This window comes from Pantherophis guttatus, chromosome 8 (assembly GCF_059756535.1).
Source record: "Pantherophis guttatus breed Tessera chromosome 8, ASM5975653v1, whole genome shotgun sequence".
In the NCBI taxonomy this organism is placed as follows: Eukaryota; Metazoa; Chordata; class Lepidosauria; order Squamata; family Colubridae; genus Pantherophis; species Pantherophis guttatus.
This window is the reverse complement of record NC_142070.1, coordinates 12,502,017-12,528,951: the sequence shown is the minus strand read 5'-3', so window position 1 is coordinate 12,528,951 and position 26,935 is coordinate 12,502,017. Positions and strand designations below refer to the sequence as shown.

The 26,935-nt window shown below is 40.8% G+C and overlaps 1 protein-coding gene across 10 annotated transcripts in view; it reads left to right on the top strand.

The window, feature by feature from the left end:
• The window catches only part of WDFY3 (WD repeat and FYVE domain containing 3), a 205,675-nt gene that overhangs the window by 134,838 nt on the left and 43,902 nt on the right, over positions 1-26,935 (top strand). For 7 of the 10 annotated variants that reach the window (XM_087875090.1, XM_034431140.3, XM_087875093.1 and 4 more), the window contains 13 exons: positions 875-1,092; positions 4,211-4,446; positions 5,368-5,502; positions 7,080-7,259; positions 11,260-11,493; positions 13,021-13,120; positions 13,481-13,641; positions 14,792-15,021; positions 18,300-18,466; positions 21,285-21,467; positions 22,941-23,098; positions 23,553-23,630; positions 25,919-26,146. In XM_087875090.1, coding sequence (XP_087731216.1) covers positions 875-1,092; positions 4,211-4,446; positions 5,368-5,502; positions 7,080-7,259; positions 11,260-11,493; positions 13,021-13,120; positions 13,481-13,641; positions 14,792-15,021; positions 18,300-18,466; positions 21,285-21,467; positions 22,941-23,098; positions 23,553-23,630; positions 25,919-26,146 — 2,308 coding nt within the window. The remainder of the gene's footprint in view (positions 1-874; positions 1,093-4,210; positions 4,447-5,367; positions 5,503-7,079; positions 7,260-11,259; positions 11,494-13,020; positions 13,121-13,480; positions 13,642-14,791; positions 15,022-18,299; positions 18,467-21,284; positions 21,468-22,940; positions 23,099-23,552; positions 23,631-25,918; positions 26,147-26,935) is intronic. The other 3 variants (XM_087875091.1, XM_034431142.3, XM_034431139.3) reach the window with 1 other exon arrangement.

The following is a 26,935-nucleotide window of genomic DNA, read 5'->3' as shown; positions in this document are numbered from 1 at the left end:
TTTCAGCCTCTGAAACCTCCGTTTGGGAAGCTGGGCGGGGCTACATTCGGAGTATAAGGCGCACCCAGATTTTCACCCTCTTGGGGGAAAAAGGTGCGTCTTATACTCCGAAAAATACGGTACTAGCAAAAGTGGATCCTCCAGCCCTGCCCGGGCCACCACAGGTGCCCCTGACATGAGTGGCGTTGAGCTGGCCACGCTCACCGGGCCCCCTGAGGTCAAACACAACCCTGATGCAGCCCTCAATTAAATCGAGTTTGACACCCCTGGTCTTGGGGATTCCTTGACTAGACCGTTGTTTACTGTTAGCTTGTTTGTCTGCAATGGTAACTCCTTGATTGGGGTATTGTTTACTTCTTCATTCTTGGTCTAGTGTTGGTCTAGATCAGTGTTTCCCAAAGTGTGGTACGCGTACCCCCAGGGGTACAGGAAGAGTTTGGTGGGGGTACGCGTTGCACCGGAGTTTGGTGGGGATCACGTGGGAATATCCACTGCACTGTGCTTAGCTGCGCCCACAGAACAAGGAAAGAAATAGGGGCGTATCGCAGTTTTTACACGGGAACTGGGGCCATCGTACATCGTATCGCAACTCATTATGGCGGGAACTTCTGCGCATCCTTCGCGCAGCTCGGGTTCGGCCATTTTTAAACTGCGGGAACATTAACAGTTGACGTTGAGCCGCGGAGCTGTTTAAACGCCGGAGAATTGCAGTGTTAGCTAAGTGTTTCCCAAAGTGTGGTACGCGTACCCCCAGGGGTACCATATGTTTTTTATGAGGGGTACTCAGCGTTACGAAAATTATAGAAGGGGTACACATATGTCAAAAGTTTGGGAAACACTGGTCTAGATTGCTAATTCTGTGGATTCCCCTTAGGGCTTGCGAAGAGCTGGTCCGGACCCTGGGCTTTGATTGGATTGTGCTGTTTATGGAAGATCACCTCCATCCAGCTACAGTGACTGCAGCCATGAGGATTCTGGTAGTTTTGCTGAGCAACCCAACTATCCTCATCAAATTCAAAGAAGGTCTGAGTGGTGGAGGCTGGCTGGAACAGACCGATTCTGTATTGACTAATAAGATTGGAACCGTGCTTGGTATGAGTCCCCACACGTTGCCTTGTTGTCAAAATACAGTACAGGTAGTCCTCGATTTACAACAGTTCACTTAGGGACCATTTAAAGTTACAATGGCACTGAAAAAAAAATGACTTATGACCATTGCAGCATCTCCATGGTCACCTGATCAAAATTTGGATGCTTGGAAACTGGCATATATTTATGACTGTCGCAATGTCCCAGGGTCAAGTGACCACCTTTTGCAAACTTTCTGACCATCAGAGTCAGTGGGGGAAGCCAGATTCACTTAACAACCATGTTCCTAACTTAATAACTGTAGCGACTCACTTAACAACTGTGGCAACAAAAGTTGTAAAATGAGGTGAAACTGACTTAACAATTGTTTTGCTTAGTAGTGGAAATTTTGGGCTTAATTGTAGTTGTAAATCAAAGACTACCTGTATAAAAGAACTTGGACTAATCCATGAGGCTGAATTGTAAAAAAAAAAAATGCTTTTTGATATAGGAAATTGCCATTTTAACTATGTACTAACAAAAGATTGTATCAGAATTTGTGTTCTGACCTAAGCTTCCTTAGAAATTAAACAGCACAAACTTAGTCCCAGCAAATCTCTTTAATTCATACGGCTATAAATTATTTTCATTTATAGTCCACAAGGCTTGATAAACAGTCTTTCAGAGGAAGGTTATTAACACCCACCTTATCTCATGTGGAACGCTGCCAAAGAGCTAATTTCCAGACTCAGGGCAAGGCCAAACGTAACACAGAGTCACAAACAGAATTTTCAAATCTTGAATCGGCCAGATGAACTAATTGCTTCCTGCAAAAGCTCACGTCCCGTTCACTTCTCTTTTATGTCTTATGGGAGGGGCCAATCATCTCCAAGCCTTACTCCCAAGTTGACCCTGTTTCCTTAATTGTTCCTGTCTCCTGGCAGCTCTGCACATGCAGACACTGGGAACAGGCTCACGCTGTTCTTCTGCCTCGCTGATGTCAGACTCCAGAAGCAGCAAAGAACTACCAGATGGCCTTGGCCGCCACTCTGCCTCCGACTCAGAGCCGTCATCTGAGTCTTCCCCAGACTCCAGGACTGGCCCACATTCCTCCCCAATCTCCTCACTGTCCAAATCTGCTGCCAGCTCTGCTGGCCGCTAGCGGGTCACAACAATTTGGAGAGTTGGGGTCATTTTTTTTCCAGGTTGAGTATTGTGGCCATTATAAAGTTGATCTGTTATTGGGAAAGTCATTTCTGACATATAGCATATTCCCAAATTGGAGTTGGCTCCTGAACCAGTTAACTGAAGGAGAGAACAAAGAAAACTTTATGGCTAGATGAGCCAGCCTAGGAGATACCTTATGTTTAGTTTCCATTTCTTTAGAAAATATCTCTGGACAATTTCGTATATGCACAATTATTGATCAGTATGTCTTAGAAAAAGCTTACCTAAGTCACAACATCTTTAACTGGCCTGTTTATATTCTATAAAAATTGGTTTTCGTCTAAAGAACGTGAAACATAAGTTTGTTCAGAGACTAGTTTATAACATTGTCAAATGCAGAGTATGTTGTTGCAGTCTCCATTCCCAGTTTAATGGTAGAATGCCAAAGGGAGAAACAACTGAGCCAGAATGCTAATCCATTATGTTGACATATTTGAGTAGGAGGTGACATATGTTCATTTGTATGCAAGGGTTCCCCTTAAAGGCCCTCCCAAATGATCTAATTAAGCTGATGTTATTGAACATCTGCTTGGGAGCAAAGGCCACAGCTGCTCTTGTGATGTAAAAATTGGACCAAAAAATGGACTATATGGGAAATCCTAAAATGACAAAATCTTCAAAGGTAGCATTGCTTCCTTGTTCATTGTTCTAATAACGTGGGTGTGCCTGATGAGCAAAGCTGTAAATATTAACTGTTAAGAATATGTTCTGTAGAATTTTTGAAGGTACACAGAGTTTTTAGCAGAAAGTAAATATTTTTAATCAGAAACAAAAAATGTTAAAAAGAATCCAGATGGATATTTCTCATATACTGTTCAGCAAAGCCAACTGTTTATATTAATACCTTTGTTTATTGGGAATTAACAGACATCACTAGTAGAGCTGAGATAGTGCACTTCTAAGGGGTTATTGCTAAAATCTGCTCTGAAATTAAGATGAAGTTGGCTTGTACTCAAGTATTGAAAGTTTCTCAAAATATAATTCCATAACTATTCATTTTTTTTAAAGGTGCTGTTTCATTCACTCATTCATTTTTGCAACCAACAATAATTTTGTTTTTTTTTTCTTTCTATACTAACCCATTTGCAATCTTTGACAACTCCAAATGAAGAATATAGATATGTTTTGTTTTAGAAATGAAAGGGAATGAGAAAATATTTATTTGGGAGGGAAATGAAGAATTGTTTAATTGTATAATGGTTGTGCTGGGCAATATTTTTTTTGTTATTGAGTGCCTGGGCAATTTGTTTCAATGGGCTCACATAGAAAAAAGCTCTTAACAGATTTACATTGTGAAAGATGAAATCTATCAGTAAATTTAACCTTAAAATTGTTGACTCTTGAGGCCAGCAGTTTCCAAACTTGGCAAATTTAAGACTGATGGACTTCAACTCCCAGAATTCCTCAGTCAGTTTGGAGACCCCTATTTTAAGCCAAGGTTTTGACTATTTTGAGTAGTTCTTTTATATGGCCTAGCACCAGGGGTGAAATCCAGCAGGTTCTGACAGGTTCGAGAGAACCGGTAGCGGAAATTTTGAGCAGTTCGGAGAACCGGTAGCAGAAATTTTGAGTAGTTCTGAGAACCGGCAAATACTACCTCTGGCTGGCCCCAGAGTGGAGTGGGAATGGAGATTTTGCAATATCCTTCCCCCAGGAGTGGGGAGGGAATGGAGATTTTGCAGTATCCTTCCCCTGCCATGCCCACCAAGCCATGCCCACAGAACCGGTAGTAAAAAAAATCTGGATTTCACAACTGCCTAGCACTCTTCCTAATCTTAGTTGAATAAAAATCACACTGAGAAAAATTGTTCTATAACCAAGCATTTATTTACCATACTGAGCGTGGCATTCAACTTGTTTTTCCAATCAGTGTTGATATTACAGATCTAACTTTTCTTCTTTGTTTTCTGTTTAGGTTTTAATGTCGGCAGGAGTGCCGGTGGCAGATCAACTGTCAGGGAAATTAATCGAGATGCCTGTCATTTCCCGGGCTTCCCAGTTCTTCAGTCATTTCTTCCGAAGCACACAAATGTGCCTGCATTGTATTTCCTTCTCATGGCACTTTTCCTACAGCAGCCAGTCGCTGAACTGCCTGAAAATCTGCAACTCAGCACACCGGTTCCCATCAGTCGGTGCAACCAAGGTGGTCAGGTAGGAACCATGTAGTGAGATGACTGGCTAAAGGGAGTCACACACAAGAATTAAGAGGGAAAAATTGTATCACTTCTTTCAAATGGAAGCATTACTGAAGAATGAGCAGGAAGTTTCAGGTTAATGACACGGGTTTATGGGGAATATCAACTGGTGTTTATTTGCTTTTCGAATTGAAGAGTAATTGTAGCATGCCTCTTAATGGGTTTTTGCATCCCTTTTCTGAAAATTGCTTATTCTTTGCAGATACCTATATAACCTAAATCTTCCACAGTCTTTTAAACAGACACAGTATGTGTCAGGTTTCGAGGTCGTCTCAAATAAATTGCATTTCAAACAAAGTCTTTGATGAAAAACTCCTATTTATTAAGCAAGACATTCTAACTCCGACTCCATCACAGCCAACACTGACTTCCTGACCCAAAACCCTCCCTTTCCTTTCCCCACTCCTCTGCACTCATTGGCCATCTTCCAAGTCACTCTACCCCTAATCTACTGCTCCAGCTCAAAGGAATTTCCCCTCTCCCATCCCTTCTCCTAGGGGATATTATCTCCAGGGAAAATAAGTAGGTGAAAAGTCAAATGTCCCTTTCCAGACGCCTCCGCTTCTCCTTCTTATGTCAGCACTAGAGTAAATGCAGCTTGAAGTGCTGACAGTATGTGTGCTTCCTTGACCAACTGCTCTTTTGGGGTTGGAAGTGTTTTTAAACATTTTTGAATAAATAAGATATGATGAAGTGCTTAATAGAAATTGGTACAGTTTCTGGTGGATTAAGTGAGCATCTCTCATTGGTTGATTTGTACAAATAACTGTGAACGACCAAGAAGTTGAATGGCAAGTTTGGCATTGCAATAATTTATAGATTGCTTATAAATGAACACAGAATAATGTAATTTTTTTTCTCTCCTTCTCTGCTGAAGTTTGACTTAGATTCAATTTGGACATTCATATTTGGTGTTCCTGCATCAAGTGGCACCGTGGTGGCTTCAATTCACAGTGTTTGCACAGAAGCTGCATTTTTACTGCTGGGAATGCTTAGGAGCATGCTAAATTCAGTAAGTATGGCATCTCTCTGAAGTTCTCCCATGAGAAGTTGAGATATTTCACCTGTTCATTTTATCAATTTGTTATAAAACGTTTAAGAAAAGATTACTTGAAATTCTAAGATAGAATCTTTTACAAACGAATGTTGAAAACTCATTTTACACTCCAACAAAATTCTGTCCTACTCGTTGGCCGTAGTTGCTTTCGTGATGCCATTAATGGATGCAATATTTTAGGCCATGGGATTGGGTGTCCAACCTTGGCAATTTTAAGACTTGTGGACTTCAGCCAGCATTCTGGAATTGCAGTTCACAGATCTTAAAGTTGCCAAGGTTGGAGGACACCTCTGTTTTGGCATAAGTAAAAACAAGAGAGTTTAATATGTTAAAAGTATTGGTCTAAGATAGAGGAGAATAAGGTCCAGTCTAGCTTCAGCCATTCATTGATTTTATTTCTCCCAACCTGACTCACAAGGAAGAGTTACTTTTTTTTTTTTTTGCTCATGGATGGATAGATGGATGGGCAGAGAGATGTAAATACAAATGACTTCCCTTTCTTTCAAAAAAACTACACTTAAAAAAAGTGATTGTCATATCTTTCTACCTATTCGCCACCCCAGGTTTTTCCATGACTTCATCTGTGTTTAATAGTAATAATTAAATATGTTGATACGATAAATTAATGAAGTGTTATTGCACTGTTGTATTATTAATAATTAACTTTCATTAGATAGTTTTCTTTAGACAATATATGCATGACATCACAGTCTATCAAATTAAATATCTACAGTCTAGCAAACTAGACTGCTCGATAAAGCCAACATTAATAAATGTTTTGCTGGGTACTATTGAGGTCCTGTTGCAAAGTAGAAGCAGATTTGTGCTTAGAGAAGTGGCATACATTAAGAAAAAGATACTCCTTCCTTATGAAATCAATAATGCTAACAAGAAACTAGTTACACTAGTTTCTGGAAAACAGAAAACAGGAGACCGAGTTCTGGTCTCGCTGTAGGCTTGAAAAACTGGCTGGGTGACTTTGGGCCAGTTACTCTCTCTTTCTCTCTCTCTCTCAGCCCAACTCAATTTGCAGGGTTGTTTCTGTAGGAAAAATAGGAGGAGGAAGAAGAAGGAATATTATGTATGTTCTCTACCTTGAACTATTTTTTAAAAAAATAATAAAGACAGGATGAAAATCTAAAATAAAAAAAAAGTTATCCGTCCATGCCTACTTAGTGGAAACTGTATTGTTGGCTTCTTCACATGAGTAAATATGAGGTTATTGGGCTTTTTTTATATTGTACACCACAGTTAATAATGTCACATATTAACGTCTCTCTCCTTCCCTCCCTCCCTCCCTCTCTCTCTCTCTCTCCCTCCCTCCCTCCCTTCCTCCCTCTCTCTCTCCCGATGCTCTAGTTAATAATACATAGGATTCATTACTCAATAAATTTTACTGTTAGAGATGCAACTCGAGTCAGTACATTGTGTCTTGGCTAATGCAGTCCTGCTTTAGATAATGCACCACATTGTTATTTCACATTATTTTATCTTTGAATGAATAAAGTTTCTAACGTTTCCTTGCCCTGCAGCCTTGGCAGTCAGAGGAAGAAGGATCTTGGCTTCGCGAATATCCAGTCACCTTGATGCAGTTTTTTCGATACCTGTATCATAATGTTCCAGATTTAGCTTCGATGTGGATGAGCCCAGATTTTCTTTGTGCACTGGCAGCTACCGTGTTCCCTTTCAACATTCGGCCATATTCAGAAATGGTAGGAAACAAAAGAATCCCTTCCCTTTAAAAAAAACAAAAAAAACCAACCCCAAACCTTCTATTATTTGGTATCTATGGTATGTAAAGTGGGACACAGTGGCTAAGATGCTGAGCTTGTCGATTGAAAAGTCGGCAGTTCAGCGGTTCGAATCCCTAGTGCTGCGTAACACCGTTACTTGTCCCAGCTTCTGCCAACCTAGCAGTTCGAAAGCTCGTAAAAAAAGCAAGTAGAAAAATAGGGAGCATCTTTGGTGGGAAGGTAAGAGAGTGTTCTGTGCACCTTTGGCATTGAGTCATGCTGGCCACATGACCATGGAGATGTCTTCGGACAGCGCTGGCTCTTCGGCTTTGAAACGGAGATGAGCACCGCCCCCTAGAGTTGGGAACTACTAGCACATATGTGCGAGAGGAACCTTTACCTTTATCTTTTATGATATGGAAATTAGGCACCCATAACATTAAGCAAGTTTCAAGTTTGAGTATTTAATTAGCAAATATAAATAGAATTGAATAGAAAGATTTATCAGCATGGAAATTACTGAGAGCCATCTCAGCTGTAAGTACCAGCTGATTATTCATGCTGTCATGTTATATCTTTATATGTTGATTAACCCTTGGACCACATCAGAGTGCAGAGTTCCAGAAACAAATTATTACTAAAATTAATTTGATAAAAGCAGTTTAAAATGGAATTGGATAAAATACAATTTAAAATGAAATTGGGATAAAATACAGTCTAAAATAAAATTGGAATAAAATACAAGCATTTAACATCTAGATAAAATATGTTAAAATTATAGCAAAATGGTTCAATTGAGATCTGCATATGTGGGGCTGATTGAGGTAGATTGCAGGATTGGCACCGAAATATAATTTTAACCTATTTTATCTACATCATGCAAAGATGATTTCTGATTTTTGAAACTTGCTTAATGTTATGGGTGCCTAAAATCCCCAGTTCAGCACTAAATCCTACATGAGGAAAAACCTGAAGTTTTGGCAAGGCACAATCGGCTTGAGAGGTCCCAGCATTAGAGTATTATGCATGTTTGTGTTTAAGAGGCTAAAGGGAAGAAAAACATTATTTTCGGCGCTGTTGGGGAGCCTTTGAGACCTTTGCGAAATCTCATACACGGATTAATAGCGTCAGATTCAAGAGGCTTTGCAGCTCTCACAGGGGAATTAACACTTGATACGACTTTAACCTTTGAGAGTGAAGGTTTAAGCCACACATCATCAAGTTTTTTGGGGGGTTTTTTTGCGCCGTATTGACAACAGCGGCTGAACATTCTGGGTGGATAATTATACTTGCTTTCATTATGTCTTTTCCAGTATCTTCTTAGCTCGTAATTAGGACTTTAATCTGCTTATTATCCTGTATAAATTTCATTTAATAGAATATTTTGCTTGGGTAGATTTCTGCTCCGTCTCTTTCTTTCTGTATCATATTCTCAGCAGGTACCTTTCTAGAGGCATGGTTTTTATGATATGAAATTTTCCCGTTTGGCCAAAACCCAAATTAAAGTCACTCTACCGTGCTTCATGTCTCCGTATGGAAAGAGGAAGGACAGAGCAGTTGTCTAAATCCTTTGTGACAATAGACAGCTTGTAGGCCTCCTTAGCACCATCTGCTGTCCTAGGCTCAGTGACAGTGGGATGGTTTTTTTTTTGCTGTATCATATTTACTTGACCATTGGATGCCTCTGGCTTCCAAGAATTTTATCTACTTGCATTGCAGTACATAAATCAATAGAATAGAATTTTTTATTGGCCAAGTGTGATTGGACACACAAGGAATTCGTCTTGGTGCATATGCCCTCAGTGTACATAAAAGAAAAGATACGTTCATCAAGAATCATAAGGTACAACACTTAATGATAGTCATAGGGTACAAATAAGCAATCAGGAAACAATATCAATATAAATCATAAGGATAAAAGCAACAAAGTTACAGTCATACGGTCATAATTCCCTCAACACTGTCAAAACTATTTACTAAGTTTTCACTACTATTAATCTTCTCATCATTCCCATCACCCATCTCCTTCCACTTATGACTGTATGACTGTAACTTTGTTGCTTGTATCCTTACAATTTATATTGATATTGTTTCCTGATTGTTTATTTGTACCCTATGACTATGATTAAGTGTTGTACCTTATGATTCTTGATGAACGTATCTTTTCTTTTATGTACACTGAGAGCATAAGCACCAAGACAAATTCCTTGTGTGTCCAATCACACTTGACCAATAAAAAATTCTATTCTATTCTATAAGTGGAAGGAAATGGGTGATAGGAACGATGAGAAGATTAATAATATTGCAGACTTAGTAAATAGTTTGACAGTGTTGAGGGAATTATTTGTTTAGCAGAGTGATGGCATTTGGGAAAAAACTGTTCTTGTGTCTAGTTGTTCTGCTGTGCACTGCTCTATAGCATCGTTTTGAGGATAGGAGTTGACACAATTTATGTCCAGGATGCGAGGGGTCTAAATATTTTCACAGCCCTCTTTTTGACTTGTGCCATATACAGGTCCTCAATGGAAGGCAGGTTGGTAGCAATAGCAAGACTACCTTCTAATGCACGTTTAGGAGAAATTATAATACAGCTTAGTCCTTGACGTATGACCACAGCCAGGAGCAGAATTTCCACTTGCTATGCAAAAACGGTTATTAAGTGAATTGTGCCCATTTTTGTCAACTTTCCAACAGCTTGGAATTCTCAGGTCCACCATTCAAGTATTTTTGCAGGGTTGTCTCTGTTTAATGTCCATGATCCACCTAGATTGGTTATGTGCTGTGTTGCGATCATCTTGGCGGGCTTCCCATGAGAGGTCCAGATTAGAGAAGACACAGGGCAAGTGTTTCTCGGGATGAGAGAACCAAGCACACAGCTCCGCAATCTCTTTTATTAGTAATCAAAGTACAGCGTCATCAAAAGGCGTTATGGCTACACATCTCATATTACATGCATGAAGAAGAAAAGCATCCATATATTCTCCATATAGGTTTCACATTCTACAATATTACAGTAAATCACGTGAATTACAGGAAAGCGATACTCAAGGTAAAAACAAAACTTAACTCTGGCTATGTTATCATATTTGGCTTCACTCTCCTCTGCCAGCCGAGAGACCCATCTCCCCGTTATCAGAGGTTACCTCAGTCCTCAGGAATGTTCTACAAGGAGATGTCTCTGCCTTGCAAACACAGCCTATGTTCTACAATACAATTAACAAAGAGAGAACGAATAGGGCCCTTCAGTGATCATCCAGCTGAACCCGCTTTTCATAGTCAGATTATTTCGGTGCTAAGCTCCGTACACGTGTCCAACCAGTTAGAACGATCTACACATATACTATGGCTACCGTATTCCCACAGTGCTGCTGCAGACGGTTCTCAACTTATAACCACAACTGAGCCCAACATTTCCTTTGCTAAGAGAGACAGTTTATTTGCTGAAAGGCACATTTATTTCAGAGAGTTCTGCTCTTGCCATTCCTAAATGGCTGTCAACTAGCTGCAAAGATAGTCCTCGCCCAAAATGTCTATTGCTAAGCAAGATAGTTGTTAAGTGAATTTTGCCCCGTTTTTATGACTTTTCTTCCCACAGCTGTTAAGTGAATCAGTGCAGTTGTTAAATTAGGAACACAGTTGTTATGTGCATCTGACTTTCCCACTGACTTTTGCTTATCAGAAGGTCAAAAAAGATGACCGCATGATTCCAGGACACTGCAGCCATCATAAACATGAGTTAAACATGCCAAGAACCTGAATTTTGATCGTGTGACCATGGGACAATGGTCATAAGTGTGAAAAAATTGTCACAAATCTCTTTTTTTTTCAGTGGCGTTATAACGTCAAACAATAACTAAACAAATGGTTGTAAGGCGAGGACTATCTGTACGTACTGAGATGCTAAAATAAATAACTGCAATCCATCACACTCTGTTGTCCAAAATTAACAACTAATGACTGGTTTCTTTTTCAAAAACAGGTTACTGATTTAGATGATGATGCCGGATCTCCAGCTGAAGAGTTCAAAGCATTTGCCTCTGATACAGGGATGAATCGGAGCCAATCAGAGTATTGCAACGTTGGGTCTAAGACTTTTTTAACCAACCATCCTGCTAAGAAGTTTGTGTTTGACTTTATGCGTGTGCTGATAATAGATAATCTCTGCCTGACACCTGCAAGCAAGCAAACTCCTTTAATAGATCTTCTTCTGGAGGTAAATTTAGTGTTTTATCGTCGTTTCTTAAAGCAAAAAGAAAAGTTACACTGGATATTTTCAACGTTCTGTTTTTACCATTGTTAATGGGTTTTGCATATAGGTGGCACAGTAGTTAGAATGCAGTACTGCAGGCTACTTCTGCTGGCTGCCAGCAGTTCAGCAGTTTGACAGTTCGAGTCTCATCAGTTCAAGGTTGACTCAGTCTTTCATCCTTCTAAGGTCGGTAAAGTGATGATCCAGATTGTTGGGGGCAATATGCTGACACTGTAAACCACATAGAAAGGGCTGTAAAGCATTGTGAAGCGGTATTTAAGTGTAAGTGCTATTGCCATTGCTATCACAGTAATTCTCAACCTGTGGTCCACGGACCCCGGGGGGGGGGGGGGGCTGCAATATTGTCATAGGGGGTCCGCGAAGACTTGAAGAAATGTTATTTAATTAGTCTTGAGGGTCCATGGCCACAAAAGGTATTTAAAGGGGGTCCGTGATGAAGACCACTGACACATCAGAATAATTTTGAGAGTCTAGCAATGCTTTGCACCTTAAGAATAGCAATAGCACTTAGACTTATATACCATTTCACAGTGCTTTTACAGCCCTCTCTAAGCAGTTTACAGAGTCAGCCTATTGCCCCTCCAACAATCTGGGTCCTCATTTTACCAACCTCAGAAGGCTGGAAAGCTGAGTCAACCTTGAGCCTGGTGAGAGTCGAACTGCCAAATTGCAGTCAGCCGGCAGTCAGCAGAAGTAGCCTGCAGTACTGCATTCTAACCACTGCGCCACCACGGCTCTAGAAGGCTAGTTGGTTTCACTCCATCTCCTCAGAAAGATTTTTATGCCAAAGATATAAGGGCAATCCTATCTGTATATCTCATCTCTGATTTTCTAGCTACACTCTCTTCTAATTAGGAAAAAAAGGAAAACTTTTTAGAGTATCATTTTTCCACATTTGTCAGCTTGTCTTCCTCCTTTAACTCATTCAGGCGGGAAGTAGCTCAGAAAAGTGAAAGACACAATTGGGGTGAGGATCAGGGGTGGGTTCCAATGGTGGGTTGCCCTCGGTTCGCACCGGTTCTATAGAACGGTAATAAAACTGGCGGGAGGATCCACCCACTGACCCCAATGTCATCAAAACGCTTCTGCGCATGCGCAGAAGCACATGCGGCCCCGCTGCGAACCGGTAGTAAAGGTAAGTAGAACCCACCCCTGGTGGGTTCTACTTACCTTTACTACCGGTTCACAACAGGATCGTGCTCGCACGCTGGTTTGGCCTTATTGCCATGTGCTTAAAAGCCTGATTGGGCTTATTATCAGGAGATGTCTTATTTTGGGGGAAACAGGGTTCTAACACATTAATAATTTATTATTCGCTGTTACACTAAATATATTGAATGGAAAGTCTTATTTGCACCAAGTGCCAGACTGTACAATGTTTAATGCATCTTAAATTTGCCAGAGTTCATAGTAACATTTCAGAATAGCTTCCTCTGATGACATCTTATTATCCTTATTCTGCATTTCTAGGCATCTCCGGAAAGATCAACAAGGGCCCAACAAAAAGAATTTCAGACTTATATTTTGGATAGTGTTATGGACCACTTGCTTGCCGCTGATGTTTTATTGGGTAAACATTCGTTTACATACTTTTATCCCTAACGAACCTTCTTCTTCAAATCCTCAAAAGAACATAACTGATGAATTGCTGTAAATGCAAAATGTTGTTTCTACACATCAATTAAAAATGATGGATTACTCTAGTTGAGAATGATCCATTAAAACAAGAGCAGTTGTTCTGCAAGCTTAAGAGTTCTGATACTGCATAATGATACTGTGTAATGTGTAATTTTACTTCTATGGAGAAATTGTTAGTTTTATGAAATGTCCTTATATGCTCTGTTCCATGGAGGGTGGAATTGGGGTATTATTATTTTTTTGCAGGTATTCATTTTGGGAATGAAATTCTTCTGCTGTTTTCCTTGTGTAGGTGAGGATGCATCTTTGCCTATCACCAGTGGGGGAAGCTACCAGGTGCTTGTAAACAACGTATTCTATTTCACGCAGCGTGTGGTAGATAAACTTTGGCAAGGGATGTTCAACAAGGAATCGAAGTTGCTTATAGATTTCACACTCCAATTAATTGCACAGGTATGTTCACATGGTTTTGTGTTCAAATAAAAAAATTCTTCGGTTACCTAGACAGACAATACTTCCTATACTTATTCTCCTTTAAATATTTCTTTCCATAAAAATGTTTAGTAAAGATGGAAATATTTATGCACTCTGAAGAGAAGCCTTTATGCTTTCCCTTTCTCATACTTCATTGAATCAAAGTTAAAGTGGACTAATTGCTTGTTCACAAGTTGGAGATGACTTCCTCTTAAACCAGTTTTCTCCTCCTCGCTCAATTGTATTGGCACAAACAGCAGCTTCTGTTGTTGAAGTCAGATCTTGTATCTGGCAACCACGTTAGAGCAATACGGGCAGGGGAGGGCTGCTGGGGATTCGGAGGGGTTCGGGAGAACCTCTAGCTAAGATTCTGTGCAGTTCAGAGAATCCCCAAATCCCACTCCTGGCTGGCCCTGCCTGCCTCGCCCCGTTTCTCCCAGGAGTCCCCACGTGGCCCGTTTTGGATGTAGGTAAGTGCAGGACTTGTGCGGAGGCTCGGGGAAGGCGAAAAACAACCTACTGGAAGTTTGGGAAAGCTGGAAACGGGCCTGTTTCTGGCCTCCAGAGGGCCTCCAGAGCCTGGGTAGGAGGTTTTCGTCCTCCCGGAGGCTCGAAGAAAGCCTCCAGAGCCTGGGTAGGGCAAAAACACCCTCACCCCCCGTAGTGCAGGAGACCAACTAGGCTATGCCCACCATAGCCACACCCACCCAGCAACTGGGCAGGGAACCCCTTGCTAAATATTTTGAAGCTCACCCCTGAATAGGGGCAACTATTTCCCAATCTGTAAAGCTTCCAAACAGTTGTGGCTTTGTTCCGTAGATGTGCTGAAGGGAAAAAGTGAGTTCTGCAGATCTTATCAAAAGCTTCATCCTATTTTGACTTATTTTTTTCTTTCACAGGAAACAGTGAAAATTGGATTTTGCCAAGGCTATTTGATGAATACTTTTAATAACAAGAGGCAGTGTTAAGCAATGATTTAGGCTAATTTCCAAGATAATGGAACCTTCTCATTTAGCAGAGGAAAATCATTGCTGAAAATCTGTTTAAAAACACAGAAATAAAAGTGTACTGTATTGTTACGATTTCTCTCTTTAAAATGTTTATTTGTGTGTTGTTGTTGTTTTTAAAGTCAAAAAGAAGATCTCAGGGATTATCCTTGGATGCTATTTATCACTGCCTGAACAGGACCATCTTGTACCAATTCTCACGGCCACATAAAACGGTTCCCCAGCAAGTTGCTCTCCTCGACTCTCTAAGGATGCTTACTGTGAACCGAAGCCTGATCCTGGGTCCCGCAAATCACGACCAAGAATTCATCAGCTGTCTGGCTCATTGCTTGATTAATCTTTATGCAGGAAGGTAAGTGTCCCAGATTGTATGCTTAGCACTTTGGTTGATTTAATAAATAAATAAATAAAATAAAATAAATAAATTTTGTGTAATCATCAAGATGATTAACGTTAGGTTTCTTTTTTATAGGTGTGATTTATAAATCATAGCTCATATTTCTGATATTTAGGAAGGCAAAGTAGAGTAACCAACTCCTTGTAGACATGGAGCTTTAATTCTGGAACGGAAACTGGAAATTAGATATCAACTGTTTTGGCCCGCCGGCAGCCAGCAGAGCTGGCAGCAGAGTTGGACAGTGAGGAGGTTGGGGAGAAACTTGGACCAGTGCTGGGGGCTGGGGAAGGCTCGGATGAGGGCTCTTCGTTGGAGGCAGGTAGACACCAGTGAGGCAGAAGAACAGCTGGAGCCTGTTCCCAGTGCGCCCATGCGCTGCTGCCAGAAGTCAAGAACAACTCAGAAAGCAGGGTCGACTCGGGAGTAAAGCCACACCTTGGAGGTGATTGGTCCCTCCCATAGGAAATAAAAGAGCGAACAGGGAGTGGGCTTTTGCAGGAAACAATTCATTCATTCCATGACTCAGAGAGACTCTGTGCCAAGTTTGGCCTTGTACTGCGGTTGGAAACAAGTTATGTGGCAGCTTGCCATACAAGATAAGGTGTGTTGAGAAATATTCCTTTGAAAAACTGTTTGGACAAACCTTACTGACTGTGAATGAACGTAATTCACACTTGTGTAAATAAAAAAGGTTTTGCCAGGATCAACTCCTGCCTCCTTCTTGTTAAGGGAGCTTAGGTCAGTACATCAAAAATAAAAAGACTATCAGAAGCAGATTTGAAGGGCTTTATATATATCAAAGCGTTATCCGTTTAAATGCTGTGTCGGGTACCAGTTTTTCTTGTACCCCTGAATGCTTCAGGTACCATCTTCTACTCATAAATACTGAAATAATGAAGACGTATTGAGTTCGCACAGGTGACAGGACTTCCGATCGTCATTTGTCGATTCTTTTCATAATTCTTTTTCATCTGCTTCATATACTAACATACTAAAGAAGAAACAGTCCTTTCTTCGTCTTCCTTTAGAGAAGCCAATTTACAAAAATGAATCTTGATCGTTGCTTGGAAGTTATAACCGCCACAACTTTGGCCAATTAAACCTGTCTGTCGATTTTTATAATCTGAGGCTGAGCTATTGTACATTACTTTCTCCATGATGCAGTCACACATTTTTTTGTGTGTGTGTGTGTGAACATTTGGACCTTGTGTGGGAGGCATTTAAATAATGAGAACTCCCATCTGTTGGCTGAAGTAGCAGCATTATAAATTCGTACCATATAATTGAACTTTACCTCGCTCAAGAGAGAATGAAAAGAGACAGAGTGTTCTGATACATCATATGTTTTCTTTCCAGGAATTGTGATACAAGTAGTCCTCACTCAACAACAGTAACTGGGAGCAGAATTTCTGTCGCTAAGCAACATGGTTATAAATCATGGTGTCAGGTGACCACGCTGCTTAGCAACAGCAATTACGACAGTTCCCCGTTGTTATCGTTAAGCGAATGACCACAGGTCATTGAACAAGGAGTTCACACAACTTCTGTCCGGCTTCCCCATTGACTATGTTTGTGGAAATCCAGCAAGGAATGTTGCAAATCACAATCATGTGTCTGTGGGATACTGCAACCGTCAGAAACCTAGCTTGGTTGCCAAGTCCCAGATTGCGATCATGGGACCCCACCGGGCAACGCAACAGCTGGAACTTCAAAGGACCAGTTGTAAGCAGTTGTTCAGAATCATCATAAGTTCCAATGTTCACTGAAGAAGTGGTTGTTACCCAAAGATTACCTGCAGTTGACTTTATTTTTATTTTACAAAACTGAAACGCAAATGCAAAAATATATAAAGAAAAGAAAAAAAAACGTTTACACATTTTTGCAATCAGTTATTCATCATTTATATACACCTCATTTTCAAACCAAGGACCCCCTGTAATTTAACACTATGCTAAGATGCTGAGCTTGTTGATGGAAAGGTCGGCAGTTCAGCGGTTCGAATCCCTAGTGCCACCTAATGGGGTGAGCTCCCGTTACTTGTCCCAGCTTCTGCCAACCTAGCAGTTCGAAAGCACGTAAAAAAACACAAGTAGAAAAATAGGGACCACCTTTGGTGGGAAGATAACAGTGTTCTGTGCGCCTTTGGCGTTGAGTCATGCTGGTCACATGACCACAGAGGCGTCTTCGGAGAGCGCTGGCTCTTCGGCTTTGAAACAGAGATGAGCACCGCCCCCTAGAGTCGGGAACGACTAGCAGATATGTGCGAGGAGAACCCTTACCTTTACCTAATATCTCCAGAAAAACACAGAAGGGTTTCTCTTCAACTTTGCCTGCATAATTCTGAAGTGTAATTTTTTTCCTGCTTCGAGCCTAGGAATCATAGTTTATAATGAAATATTAGTTAAAAGGTATATGCCCTAACACATGTGATAAATTGCTTCTTTACCTTTTTAATAAATATAAGGTTTTCTGCAGGTGCTAATTCCACAGCTAGTTTTTTTTGGGGGGGGGGGTAATATTACAGATAATTCAGAACCTTTTGTATTGATACATAACAATCATTTGTTTGGTCTTGTGGTTAGTAAGGCAGTTTGGTTTAGTGGTTAAGGCACCCGGCTAGAAAATTGAAAACTCTTGAATTCTAGGCCTGCCTTAGCCATGAAAGCCAACGGAATGGGCCAGTCACCCTCTTCCTCTCCCTCTCCCTCTCCCTCTCCCTCTCCCTCTCCCTCTCCCTCTCCCTCTCCCTCCCTCCCTCCCTCTCTTTCTCTCTCTCTCTCCCTCCCTCCCCCCTCCTTCCCCCCTCCCTCCCTCCCCCCCTCTCTCAGCCCAACCCACCTCACAGAGTTATTGCTGTGGGGAAAAGAAGAAGAGTAAATGGATACGTTCACTGCTTTGAATTATTTGTAAAAATGAGAAAAGGTGGGATACAAATGAATAAAATAATCTTCCACTGCAGTTTGAAAATAGAACTTCTCGTGTTCTGTTTTCAAGTCTCCAATATTCGTTGCATATCAATGCACTATCATTAATGCTATATTTTTAATTCAGCACCTGCCCACCTGAGTTTTTTGCTAGGCTGTTGCCTTTTAATAATTCTGTGCGTTTGACTATTACACCTTTTTCACTATTGAGCTTCTTGAGGCCCTCAGAAAATAAGATAACTGTGTGTATATTTATAAGTGCAGAAACCTGTCTGTTTATATCAGGACCAGCTCTCCTTCCCCCCACAGCTTTTCTAAAGCAAATATGCCTCCTTCACGTCTAACCTTCTTGGATGCTGTTTACAGCAGCGTTGAGGGTTTTGGTCTGGAAGCAGAGGCCAGAATGACCACATGGCACATCATGATACCTTCTGACGTTGAGCCTGATGGAGTCTACAGTCAAGATGTCGGTGAAGGTAATGATACACTGTTAGGATATGGTTTGAGCCTAATAAGTTGTCCAGGCAATATATGTGTTCTGTGACTTTAATATGAATATGTATTGTGTGACTTTAAAGTTTTTCTGCTGATTCATTGTAATGCTGAGTCATGCTGTAATTAGATAATCACTGGTTGTGAACGTATTTAAGAAAGGTATTGTAAAGTATTCAGTTGATGATAAGCTACCATAGTGTGTGGAGCTGCTATCATTGTGCTATCATCGGTTGGATGGATCTGCTACCATCGTGGTTTGTGAACCAGAGTGAGTTTGTTATTCTAACCAACTACTGTTTGTGTGGTAAGAAGATTTTGTATCACTGGACTGATTTAACTGGCAAAGATTTGGATTGATTTAAAGACTATGAGATTGTTTTTTCACTATAAAGTAAACTTTTGATAAACCAGTTTGCACATCTCTTATTCATTGCTCTCAGCAATGTTTCTCTGTGCTTTACACTCTGCTGGTTGGTAACACAACAACAATATCCTTAACATACACCATGACGCATGTTAGGCTGAAATACGAGTCAAATGTTGCTTGTTGTGCTTCTTCCATCCTTTCCCTGATCTTTTAGCTGCTTGTTAGAGCAGGGGTGTCAAAGCTCAAAGCCCGCGAGCTGGATCCGGCCCATACGCCCGGGGTGTGTGTGCATGCGACACCCCCACCCACCCCGAGCTCCCTTTTCGCTGGCAGAGGGCTAGCAAAGCAAACTAAAAGCAAAACAAAACAAAAGGAGAAATGCTCAAATGCATCCAAGAAGGGACAGGAAAGGAGAAAGGGAAAGAGGAAAGAAAAAGAAAAAGAAGGAAAGATGGGAAGGAAGAAGAAAGGAGAATGAAGAGGGAAGGAAAAAGAAGAGGGAGGGAGGAAGGAAGATTATAATGAGAGGGAGGGAGGGTTTGAAGGAAGTCATGCCTTAGCACTTGGCCATCACAGGTGCCCTCGTGACACGAGGGATGTCGAACTGGCCACGCCCACCCCACCCTGGCTCCCCGAGGTGAAACACAATCGTGATGTGGCCCTCAATGAAATCGAGTTTGATACCCCTGTGTTAGAGAGTCAGTGGGGAATTATTTTCCAATGGGCTATGAAGAACACATTGGAAATGCTAAGCAGACTTCAGCTCACCAGATTGAAATGGAGGCTACAAGAGGCCTAATCGACAGCAAGCAGTTTGAGAGTGTAAGATGGGGAATTAAAGTGATGATGGGCTGCGTATCCACTTTAAATAGATCCTGCTAAGCTGCAGTCAGGAACGCATTAGAATTAGACATAAATCTCTTGTCACTCAGCGAAATCTGTGAGAAGGAGCAAACAAACAAAAAGTGTCTTAGTGAACAAATAACATTTTAGCTGCTGCTAGACGTGTGGAAAACTCAGTGCCGACAGACGGCTGATCAGAGACATCATTATTTATTTATTTATTCATTTATTAATTAAGCTTATATGCCGCCCTCTCTCCGGAAAGGACTCAGGGCAGCTCACAGCAATAAAAAAACAGATAAAATCAATATTAAGTGTTAAAAACCATTAAAACTCCCCTTAAAAACCCCTTCAGTCCAATCCAGCCTGGCAAAATTATGTACCTACAATTATTCTAACAAAAATGCCATCTCTTGGATTCCAAGGTGTGGAATGGGGTATTTCCATTACGCTTGAGTGGCTGGGTTCAACCTAAGAAAAAGGTAGCCAGTCAAATATCCAATTACAGGGAGTCCTCAAATTACAACCATTTGTTTAATGACTATCCAAAGTTACATCAACACTGAAAAATGTGACTTACAGCTTGTCCTCACGCCTGTGACTGCCACAGCATCTCTGCAGTCACGTAACCAAAATCTCTTGGCAACCAATATGTGCTTATGATGGTTGCAGCATCCCAGGGTCCTGTGATGTCATTTGTGACCTTCCCAGGCAGCTTCCAACAAGCAGTCAGTGAGTGAATCTGGATTCATTTAACAGCCACGTGATTCACTTAATAGAATAGAATAGAACAGAACAAAACAGAATAGGATTCTTTATTGGCCAAGTGTGATTGGACACACAAGGTATTTGTCTTGGGCCATGTGCTTTCAGTGTACATAAAAAGACAAGATACATTCCTCAAGAATCATAAGGTACAACCCTTAATGATAGTCATAGGGAACAAATAAGCAATCAAATCATATTAGGAAACAGTCAATATAAATCGTAAGGATACCAGCAACAAGGTTACAGTCATACAGTCATAAGTGGGAGGAGATGGGTGATAGGAACGATGAGAAGATTAATAGTAATGCAGACTTAGTAACTAGTTTGACAGTATTGAGGGAAATATTTGTTTAGCAGAGTATTAGCTGCAGTGGTTCACTTAACAACCAAAATTGGGCACCACCCACTTAACAACTGCCTTGCTTAACAATGGAAATTCTGATTACCAGTTATGGACGTAAATCGAGGACTATCTGTATTAAACTTTATATGGCTCCGAAGTCAGAGTTGAAAAAAAGGCCAGTCCTTTCTATAGGGAACCATTGAGATAAATCATAAGCTTACAGAAGTTGCATGCTACCATCTTTTCTTTACATTAGTGTCTCGCCTTAAGTTGACATGGCAAGTCTCTGGCATCAGAACTGATTGCTTTTCAAATAAAAGTTATGCTACTACAGATATTTCCATGGATCATGTTGGCACTTAATCATTAATGCTAAAATAATGCTTAAATAAATGTCTTATTATATTTAACTCTCAGCAGTTTTTCAGCGCCATGGTTCTCATAGTTGATCACAATTTTGTTCTATTCACATATACAGGTCGCCAACTTCTCCTTAAAGCCGTGAATCGTGTGTGGACAGAGTTGATCTACAGCAAGAAACAGGTTTTGGAGGAGGCTTTCAAAGTGTCCTTTCCAGTCAATGACAGAGGCCATGTGGATATTGCAGTTGCAAAATCTCTTATTGAAGAAGCCAGTTTAAAATGTTGGCAGAATCACTTGGGTAAGAGCAAGGGAAAGAAAAAAAAATCTTAACGCTCTGATTTAGAATTTAGGACTTAATATGTTCTATGAAGCAATGTTCAAAATGTTTTGAACTTAAAACATTTTATACTTGAGATGCCTCTAGAATATTCGGAATAGCCCATTTAGATTTTTGAAACAATGGCTTTGAACTTGAAATTGAGTGCTTTGAGTTCAGCATTTTTCAGTTCAAACCAGTTGTGAAATCTGAACTGGTTCACTACCGGTTCGCTGGTTGCACATGTGCGCTGCACGCATGCATGCGCAGTGCGCACCAAATGCGAAGTGCGCACACAGTGCACGCCAAAATGAGGCATGGGGTAAGTAGAACAGCGCACGGGGGGGTGATCAGCTGTGGTACATTAACTTTTTTTTAACTTTTAAAAGCATTTTTTTACAACCTATTCGGCTGAATAGGTTGTAAAAAATGCTTTTAAAAGTAAAAAAAAAGGCTTTGATGATTGCGCGGCTCCGCTGTGATCGTCGGAGCCTCTTTTTTTAATCTTTTAAAAGCATTTTTTAAAAGAAGCGGCAAGCGGGTGATTGAGTGGGCATGGGCCAGGGGGGCGGGCAAGGATTTTTGCTACCGGTTCTCTGAACCACCCGCCGCCATCGCTACCGGATCGGCTGATCCGGTCCAAACTGGGAGCATTTCACCCCTGGTTCAAACACATTCATACCATAGTTCTAAGGGGTCCCCCAACTCACCATTCTCCACACCTGCTGATTAACATTTTGAGAACATGGATGAGATATCTGATGGACATTACAGGTTTTCTTCCAGCCTGTGAGAGAGCCATCCAGTCCAGGAGGTCCCTTAACCAACTCTGCTAAGGAAGATTCCTATAATGTGATCTCTGTAGAAGTAGGCAGCGAGGGGCTCTGAATCCAACCAAAACTTAATTTGAGTCTTATATCAAGTAGATCTCTGAACGGAAGGGGGATGCGGTGGCTCAGTGGCTAAGACGCTGAGCTTGTTGATTGAAAGATCGGCAGTTCAGTGGTTCGAATCCCTAGTGCCACATAACAGGGTGAGCTCCCGTTACTTGTCCCAGCTTCTGCCAACCTAGCAGTTCGAAAGCACGTAAAAAAGGCAAGTAGAAAAATAGGGACCACCTTTGGTGGGAAGATAACAGCGTTCCATGCGCCTTTGGCATTGAGTCATGCCAGCCACATGACCACAGAGACATCTTCGGACAGCGCTGGCTCTTCAGCTTTGAAACAGAGATGAGCACCACCCCCTAAAGTCAGGAACGACTAGCACATATGTGCAAGGGGAACCTTTACCTTTACAGCAAGTAGATCTCTGAACTACTTCCTTGGAAGCTTTGCAAAGTCCTAATACTACGTAGAACAACATGACAGGCTGCATTATATTAGATGGTAATGGTACTGTATATGGGGAGTTGTGAAGTACAATTATTGCATTTTGATCAATTGCTTTATCTTCCAGCTCATGAAAAGAAATGCATCAGTAGAGGAGAAGCTTTGATTCCAGCAACTCAATCAAAGTTATCTCGAGTCAGCAGTGGTTTTGGCCTCTCCAAGCTAACTGGATCAAGAAGAAACAGAAAAGAAAGTGGACTTAGTAAACATAATCTATCGACACAGGTAACTTACAGAATTAAAAGGCAAAACAAGTTCAAAATTAAACTAAACTGTTGTCTCCTACTCATTTAGCAACTTGTTCTGTGTTTTAACGTCACTTAATAAATTGTTTGTTTCCTTCATTGTATTCTGATGATATCAAGAACTGGCAATTTATAACCCTTCACATATTTTTAGACTTCATCTGTGTACTGGAGTCTGTTGGCATCTGAGGAGCCATTCTCTTCATCCTTGCCTTAGAACAGAGATGGAGAACTATGGCCCTTTTATGACTTGTGGACTTTAACTCCCAGAATTCCTGAGCCAGCATCTATATGGCAGAAACTAGCAATCTGTCTGCCAAATTTCCATTAAAAAAATGACAATCCTGTGTTGTTATTTTTCAGTGCTGTTCTTTTTATATTTTCAAGAATGGACTTTCTTGTGTCTACAATAATATTTGTATTCTTACCATTAGGAGATTTCTCAGTGGATGTTTACTCACATTGCTGTGGTTAAAGACTTGGTAGAAATGCAGTATAAAGAACATCAAGAGGTAAGTGAAATTAATAGGTCTTTTAATCAATATCTGCCCCTTCTCATTCTTCTGAATTGAGGGAGACAAGACATAAAGCACTAGCATGCATTTTAAGTAGAATGATCTGCCGTTTGCAAATCTAATCCCAAAGGTGCTTTAGCAACTAACTAGCAACTAACTAGCCTTTCTTTGTTTTGCTTGAAGACATTTTACTTCTCATCCAGGAAGCTTCTTCAGCTTATTCTGAAGAACTGAAGAAGAAGCTTCCTTCAGTTGTAAAAAAAGCACCTTTGGGACAACCATGATCTGGATATCTCCATAGACCTCCATAGACATAGACATGTCCATTTGTACATAGACATGTACAAATCTAATAGTAAAAGCTCCTTCCATCCTTTCTAAGGTAGGTGAAATGAGGACCCAGTTTGTGGGGGCAATAAGCTGACTTTGTATAAAATATACAAAAGAATGAAGGCTATTGCTTAACGCATTGTAAGCCGCCCTGAGTCTCTGGAGAAGGGCGGCATATAAATCAAATTAAAAAAAAAAAAAGCTCCTTCAATTAATTTTTAAAAAAGTATATTTATTTATTTATTTGTAATAAGTTTTTACATGGAATTTTAAAAATTCCAACTTCAATTGAACAGTGTGTTGACTGGATACAAATCACTTTAGAAAGTAATACTCAAAATGTTTACAGCAATATTCAGCACATTTATATCAATATATATTAATACCAATAACAGTCATACTTTTTTTTTTTAATTTGATTTATATGCCGCCCTTCTCTGGAGACTCAGGGCGGCTTACAATGCGTTAAGCAATAGCCTTCATACTTTCGTATATTTATACAAAGTCATCTTATTGCCCCCACAAACTGGGTCCTCATTTCACCTACCTTAGAAAGGATGAAAGGCTGAGTCAACCTTGAGCCTGGTGAGATTCGAACTTACAGTAATTGCAGACAGCTGGTGTTAATCACAATGCTTTTAGTCTGCTGAGCGACCAGGCCCGTACTATTTGTTTAACCAATTTAACACATCTTCCTTGTATCACTGATCCTTTCATATATTTCCCTGTTTCTAGCCCCTGTTTTTGTCAGCCAGCCATTGATAAAATAAGTCCCAAATTAAAAAAATATTCCATTTCTTTCTTTTCTTTAATTGTAAGTGTTAGCTTGTCCATTTCTGCACATTCTAATGTTTTTCTAATCACGTCTTCATCAGTTGGGATCTCTTTACTTTTCCACTGTTGTGCAAATACTATTCTCGCTGCCGTTAATACATGTAAAATCAGATATACATTCCCTTTATTATACTTATCTGGTAAAACGCCCAACAAAAATGTTGCTGGTTTCAAGTGTATATGTTGTTTGATCATTTTTTTCCAATCACGTATGTATTTTTGTCCCAACACTTTTTCGTTTTTTTTGACATATCCACCACATATGATAGTATGAACCAGGTGTCTGATGGCATTTCCAACATTTTGCAGATTTATTCTTAAGCCTCTTTGCTAATCTAGAGGGCGGAAAATGCCATCTATGAAACATTCTATAAAGATTTTCTTTGTATGCTGTAGACATTGTTAAAAATGTATAATTATTTATTGAGTATTAAAATGGAAGAAGAACAAGTGAAAGAAACAGTGATGACTGTTCTGCCCCAGCTACGGACCCCAAAGAACGCAGCACACACAAAATCTATACGAAGCTTATTTTACTCAAATAACTCAGTCTTTTTAAACCAAAGGTTGTTAATAAACTTCCTTAACAGCCTACAAGCATTCTAAGATAAGGTAATCACAGTCTTACTAGAGTTGGCAGAAAGCCCAGAAGCAATTTTGCAGAGAATCCAGACGCAAAGGAGAGTGAACTAAAGTTGTTCCCTACAGCTTGCTGCAATCGGTGTTCCTCCTTAAATAGGCTAAGGGAGTGGCCAATTAGACCCAAGCCTTACTCTCGAGGAGACTTCCTCCTGAGAAGCCATTCCTGCCTTTTGGCAGCTCTGCGCACCCATGCATTGAGAAGAGGCTCCTCCTCTTCATCCTCTTCACTTAAAGGAACTTCTGAAGGTTCTGAAGGCCCTGGCTGAATCCCTGCCTCTGGCACCACATCTTCTCCAGCCTCGTCACTGTCTGACTCAAGCGCCAGCTGCACAGGCTGCTGGCGCAGCACCACACCAGCCTCCTCATTTTCGGAATCAGCCACAATCCGCACAGGCCGCTGATGGGCCACAACAATAACTTGGGCCAAAAATTTTGGTTATTCGATAAAATGGCAGCTGACCTCTCCTTCCTTTTTCTAGCGTCAGCAAAATGCCTTGAAGTACGTGACAGAAGAGTGGTCTCAAATCGAATATGAGTTGTTACGGGAGAGAGGTCTTTGGGGGCCTCCCATCGGGTCTCACCTGGACAAATGGATGCTGGAAATGACCGAAGGGCCATGCCGGATGAGGAAGAAGATGGTACGAAATGACATGTTTTACGTGCAGTATCCTTACATGCCAGATACTGAACACGAGACCAATTTGCTGGTAAGTGTAAATGCATGAGAGAACTTATTTGTAGATTTGAACAGTAGTCAAAGCATTATTTGATTGCTTGTGTCGTTGAAAATAATGTTCATCGCAATGACTGTCATCTGTAATGCAGCCTATATTTATTGGCCATTAATATTCATTGGCTGTGGATTTATAAAAGTTTGTTGCTGGGAGTGCGTTGCTATTGATAGATGTTGATTTATCTCTAAGAGATTGTTACCAACAAATGTTTGGAGTTGCTGCCTAAGCCACATCGGCTCTATTGGTTTTTTCCTGTGGTTTCTTCTTCTACAATCCAGTTTCAGTCACAGGATAACCAAAGTAAAGTCATCTATGTCTTCTCCTTGTCCTAATGCAATGGTCCCCAACCTTGGCAGCCCAGCTGAGAGAGGGGGGAACCGAGCCATGTGAGTGGCGGATTGGCGCATGTGCACACAGCTCAACTTGCGTGCATAGCTAGACTTGCGCAAGTTGAGCTGTGTGCACACACATACTGGCCAGCTGCTTGTGTAGCCTGTTTCCAAATAGGCCACGGCCTGGTAGTGGGCTATGGCCCGGGGTTGGGGACCCATGTCCTAATGTGCACACCAGATCTATATATGTATGATGTCTCAAGCCAGAGGCACTTTCCTGAAAGATGCTTGTATTTATACTTCTAGGCAAGCAGCAAAAATATGAAATGTAATGAGCCACTAATAGATTACCATGCAGGATTGATCATTTACATTTAACCTGCTGGATTAAAAGCTATTGCAGGTAGAGCTGGCCTGATAAAAAATTACA